The 6,247-nt window shown below is 44.4% G+C and overlaps 1 protein-coding gene across 2 annotated transcripts in view; it reads right to left on the reverse strand.

Moving 5' to 3' along the window:
• Positions 1-4,839, reverse strand: part of PEX14 (peroxisomal biogenesis factor 14) — a 130,046-nt gene extending 125,207 nt beyond the window's left edge. Inside the window, exon 1 of one of the 2 annotated variants that reach the window (XM_008522104.2) lies at positions 4,729-4,839. In XM_008522104.2, the coding sequence (XP_008520326.1) occupies positions 4,729-4,764 (36 nt within the window). In that variant the 5' untranslated portion in view covers positions 4,765-4,839. The remainder of the gene's footprint in view (positions 1-4,728) is intronic. The other variant, XM_008522105.2, reaches the window with a different exon arrangement.
• Positions 4,840-6,247: the final 1,408 nt, after the last annotated feature.

Here is a 6,247-nt window from a genome sequence, read left to right on the forward strand (position 1 = left end):
TGTCCATAAACTGGCAACTAGATCAACAAATTGTGGTATACGTATACAATGGTATACTACACACTAATAAAAAGTAATAAATTATTGATACACACAACAATATAAATTCCACAACCATTATTCTAAGCAAAAGAAGTGAGACAGAAGAAATACACACATTATAAATTCATTCACATGTAATTCTAGGAAAGACAAATATAATCTATAGTGATAGAAAGCAGTTCAGATTTCCTGAAGCCAAAGGCTAGGATTTACTGGGAAGCAGCATAAGAAAACATTTAGGAATAACGGAACTGTTTTGATCGTGATTGTGGTGGTGGTTACACAGATATATAAAGCTCATTAAACTGACCACAACACACCTATTGGAATTCCACAGTAAAGTTTTAAGCCACAAGGACTTTGTCACTCAATAAGCTATTAAATTAATCCACGGATTTTAAATCAGGAAAGGGACAACCTTTCGGGGGGGGGGAGGGGGCGCTAGATAATGACGGGAGGGACACGCAGGGGACTTCTGAGGTCCCAGTAATGTTTGATCTTTTTTTTCTCCCCAAATCCCCCCAGTACATAGTTGTATATTCTAGTTGTGGGTCCCTCCAGTTGTGGTATGTGGGATGCTGCCTCAGCATGGCCTGATGAGCGGTGCCATGTCAGCACCCAGGATCCCAACCAGTGAAACCCTGGGCAGCCAAAGCGGAGTGCTCGAACTTAACCACTGGGCCCCGGGGCCAGCCCTGATTTCTTGATTTAAATACTGGTTACGCAAGTGTGTTCACTCTGTGAAAAGTCATCAGGCTGAACACATAATTTGTATACTTTCTGGGTATATGTTAAACTTCAGTAAAAAGTTTTAAAAAAATGTAAAAGCTAGGGAATCGTTCTAGATTAAGCATACTAAAGAGACAATCAGTGCAATCTCTGTTTCTTGATTGGATCTTCGTTTTTTTTAACTTGGAAAATTTGAATGTGGACTGTATTACTAAACAACAATATTTTATCAACACTAAATTTCTCGTGATAATGGTATTATAGTTATGTAGGAGAATAACTTTACTCTATGAGACACAAAGTGAAATATTCCAGGATGAAGTAGCATGATGTCTGTAACTTACTATCAAATCCTTCAAAAAAAAGAATATAAAGAGAGTGAGATAAAGCAAATTCAGCAAAATGTGAACAGTGTATCTTGGTGAAGTTTTTATGGGAGTTTTAAAGGAATTCTCCATATTATTCTTTCAAGTTTTCTATAGGTTGGAAATTTTTCAAAACAAAAAGTTGAGGGGCAAAATATCTTGTTTGAACTACTGTTATTCAAGAGTTCAGTAGACTCCCACAACCACATGTAGACACTTGGAGAAAGAAACTAACAATCACCGAGCACTTACTATGCACCAGATGCTCTTTACATCTGTGATTTCATCCACCCTCAGAGTAACCCTCTAGGGTAATTATTATTACTCTCAATTTACAGAGAAGAAAACTGAGGCTCAGAGAGGTGGAGTGACAAGCCCAAGAGCGAATAAGTGCTGGAGTTCAAAGTACAGTCTGTCAGGATACAAGCCGTGCTCTTCCACTCCATAACGTCTTCACTGTGCTCTTCTCCCTTCCCTGCTTCTGTTTTCTCAATCCAAAATTTACCATATCCAGTCAACCTCAACAGATTTGAAATCTATGTTCTGCAATAATATTCAATAACCATCAAACAATCAGATGGAACCATGCCTCTGCTCTTCACTGAACACAGGGAAGTTGGTGGGAAACCAGAGAAAGAGGGATAACATTTCCCCTTCCTACGGGCGATAACATGTACAGACTTACAAAGGACTTTGATAAGAGATTAACAATGCAAAATAGACTAATGCGGGGAAAACAGAACAAGGATATGAAACAATAAATGTAATTCCAACAGACTGTCTTGAAGATAGACCAAAAAGACTATACCATTATGAAAAAGTAAGTATATCACTGCAATCTAAAAGTCACAAAGGGACAGCTACGATAAACACCACCATTCAGGGTGTTCCTTTAAATTTCAAGGAAATCACCTCAGAATAAAAGAATAACTTTAGTGGATTGGTGGTCAACATATGAAAAATCATACCTCAAAAGACATTATAATAGGGCTTAAGGAAAGGTTTAGATCATTTGTGAGTGAAAATCCAGAGTTTATTGAATGGAATAACAATAATAATACATAACACACTATGTCAGGTACTGTTCCAAAATAAGCTTTTTTTTTTTTTTCCTGAGGAAGATTAGCCCTGAGCTAACATCTGTCAATCTTCCTTTTTGCTGAGGAAGACTGGCCCTGAGCTAACATCCATGCCCATCTTCCTCTACTTTCTATATGGGACGCCTACCACAGGATGGCTTGCCAAGCGGTGCCATGTCCGCACCCAGGATCCGAACTGGTGAACCCCAGGCCGCCAAAGCAGAACGTGCGCACTTAACCACTGCGCCACTGGGCTGGCCCCTAAGCTAACTTATTTAATCCTCAGAGCAACCCTATGAGATAGGCACTAGTATTATTCCTACTTTACAGATGGAGGATCTAAGGCCAAAGAAGTTAAGTCACTTGTCCAAGATCACACAGCTGGTAGGTAGTGAGGCTAGGATTCGGAGCCAGTGGGAATGGCTTCAGAGCCCACACTTTTAACCACTCCTCTACACTGCCCCTCAAGGGAAGAAAGGGTGGGTTAATCATTCTTAATCTTTCGAAATCAGAGATTGATGCCACAAAGGGAACTAGCAAACTCTGCATAAGAGACAGAATACTGGCTCAGCCCCATAGGTCTAATGCAGCTCTTCTCACATACAAACCAGCTTTGGGGGAATTATCCACACAGTTCGTTCAATTCCACTTGGCTTCAACGAGAGAAATGGCAAACCAAGCTGAACAAGACTCAAAATGATAAGCAAAGTACTAAGGAGAGTTGGTTCACTTAAAGAGCGCGCATTTGCAGCATACTCTTAGTGACAGAATTTAGCATGAAGAGTTCAAGTTCTTCCCCAGGCTGCCAGCATATTCTGATGAAATCCCATCTCTACCAGCTTTGGAAAAGAGGGCAAAAGAGAAGCAGAACCGAAAAACAAACAAGTGCCGGCCAAGCCCCCTTAAAGGACCTCAGATCCTTTCTACAAGGACATAGAGGACAATTTCCAGAACCGAAGGAATCCTTAGGCACCACGATGGCTCCAAGTAGCAAGATTTTTAGTAACCGTCACAGCACTGGAAAATTAGGCGTCCTAGAAGAATCAGAGACTGAAGGCCCCCTTTAATCCTGGCCTGTGGGCATTCCTAACATGTAACAGTTCAGAGAAGCCCAGATTCTGAGGAGCCTCATCATTTCAGCAAGCTAAGTGGGGTAAGGCAAGAGTGGAGGGGCCCTCCTCCCTGGAAACTCCCCACACTCCAGAATTTCTGACAGGGAGGCGGCCAGAATCAGCCCTAGTTATCTCCCATGTTTTACAATCCAGACATCCTCTTTCTGAATCATTCACTCTGCTAATGGAAGCTGGTCTGGGGAACACACAACTCTATGCGCAATTCCTGTAACAGGCTTATCATGAAGAATACAACAATAAGAAACCCTAAGTGGTGTTCTGCCTAGGAAGGAAGTGAAATACCAGCAGGCTACTGAAAAGTCCACAGGTGGTACAAAGAAGTGAGAGATGAGTGATGAGGTCCAGATTGAAACCATTTTCTTCTTCCTCTGTCTGATCCTAACAAATTTAAACGTGTATGGCTGACCACACACCTGGGTTCAAATCCAAGCTCAATCAGGCATGTGATTTGGGGCATATTACAGGCCTTTAGCAGCCACTTCTGCGAAATGGCGGTTAACAGCCTGAACTTTATCAAGGTTCTAATATGTATTAAACAAGATAATAAACAAAATTTGTCCTCAGCATGACGGGATACACTCAGTAAATGTAAGGTACAGCTTACCCCATCCTCCTCACCCCACCTTGGACTACAAACCCCTTCAGAGGCCTTATCATCCACCGCTTCCTGACAGCAGAAATACAGGCATGAGCATTGGTCCTCATAATCCCCTTACTGGACTGGGATTTGGCTAAAAAGCTAGAGCGGCGCCCTTGGCCGAGAAAACCAAACTCTGGGAAGCAAGGACGGATCTTCAGCCAAAAGCTTGGTGACGGCCCTTGTTTTCAGTGAGTCCCTTTCCTACCAACGCACTGAGAGCGTGCGAGTACATTTCCAACCTTCCAACTTGGCAGGCAAGGGGAGCACAAAGGTGACTAAAGACGAAGAGGCTGGCACCGGCGCCACCCAGGGAGGCTGAGGCCGTGCTGGAGTGGGAACCCTGACGGAGTCAGGCCCCTCCCGGGAAGGAACAACCTGAGAACGATCGAGCCTCTCACCCTCTCCTCAAGGAGGGGCCCTCGCAGCTCAAAGCTGGGGGCTTCTCGAGGGTCCCGCCTCCGACCCGGCCAAGCTCAAGCGGGACTCGAGGGCCCAGCAAGCGGGAAGTGGGAACCCGCGGGCGCCCCGGAGCCCCGGCTCGGGAATGTGGTCAAAGAGGGGTCACCGGGGGAGGGGCCCGCGGCGAGGACCTAGGGAGGGGCGGGGCCCGGGAAGGGGCAAGAGGTCAGGGCCCCCGGCTTCCGAGCCGCAGGGTCCCCACCAGGCTCCCAGCCGCACGCCGAGCGCCCCCTCTAGCCGGGGTCCCCGCCACCACAGCACGGCAGTCCCGCTCCCCTTACCTGGCTCGGCTGCTCTGCCTGCTCCGAGGACGCCATCTTCCTGAGGCCTGACTAATCTATCGCCGCTGGGCGAGGCTTCTCCCAAGCGCCCTCGCTCTCGCTCTCTCGTCCAGACTAAAGTAGCCGGCACTAAGCCTGTCGATGGTGGGCCCTGAGGGAGGAGTGGGGAGCTGCTGCGTCCCGGTCATCTCGCACCGTTTCCAGTGGGTCTCTGCTTTCCAGGAAGATCCAAAGTCTGTCCTTTTTGCATTCTTACATGTGTAGTATTCATATTGAATTCAATCTCTGCCCATCCCCACAGTGTCTTGGGCCTATGTAGGGACTCGAGTTATTAATAAATGAGTGAAAGCGAAAAAACTTGGAAATTAATTAATTAATGGTTCAGTTCATTTATGAAGTGCGTACTATTTGCCAGGCACTTTGGTAGGCGCTAGAAATAAAAAGATCCAAGGCTCAACCCCTGCTCCCAAGTGCAGGCCAAACACACACACACAGATTACAGCATTTTGGAGATAGGAGTCTGACAAAGGTGTGCAGGTGTATTAGAAGAACACAGAAGAGGGGTCTTTTTGGAGAAGAGGGGCTTCTACGAACCATTATCACTTTATAGCGGTTGATCTGTTAGATTTTAAACTACACGTGAAATTACACGAAAGGGTTGCATGCATTAGAACTCAGTCAGTTCATACTGCGGTTGTGTTTTGATCCATTATGGAGTATTCAAAGAGGTTGCCTCAAGTCACAGTTCCTCTTACCAAAGTGTTTCAAATGCCCGCTTTTGTCTTATGAGAATATCTGATTTCCTTTCATAAGCAAAATATAAAAGAGACCGACCCTGAATATGGGCTGACAATTATTTCTTGTTTACATAAAATGCCCCCATTTTAAGCGAGGAACCTTTTTGATAACTTTAGTATTGTTGCTTTAATCTTAAATGTTAGTTTTTCGGGGGGAAAAAACCACAGACTTTTCCGTCCGTAGCAGTAATATGACAAGGACAAATATATTGTCAAGCAGCATCTGGACAATCTCAAACGGTGATATGGTTCGCATTTAGCCTTTGCTCTCTGATTTGAGACCTTAATGTTTAATCTATTTAAGCATTTCATTCCAAGATCCCAACCCAATTTGCGCTGCTGAAGCAGGGAATCGGCGTGGAAATGTGCGAGTATCTTATGCTTCTCTGTGACATTTTCAGCAAGACTGAAAACTACACTCGTCAATTTTTATAATTGACGTCCTTCTGATGGGCCTGAAGGTTGGGACATCTTACAGATCTTTTCAGGTTGAAAAGGGAAAACAAATTAACACAGTACAATGACACCGTTTATATTTACGTGTTAATATTATGCATCTATATATGTAAATAGGAGTGCTCTAACAATTCAAAGGAGTATACATGAGTGTCCTTCATAAGGCAAAATAAATCCCTATTGCCCTCATTTCGAACGCGCGATTGCAACTCCTAAGTATAAGATGGAAAAAACTCCTCATAGGCTGAACTGCCCGACATAATGAA

This window comes from Equus przewalskii, chromosome 2 (assembly GCF_037783145.1).
Source record: "Equus przewalskii isolate Varuska chromosome 2, EquPr2, whole genome shotgun sequence".
Taxonomy (NCBI): domain Eukaryota; kingdom Metazoa; phylum Chordata; class Mammalia; order Perissodactyla; family Equidae; genus Equus; species Equus przewalskii.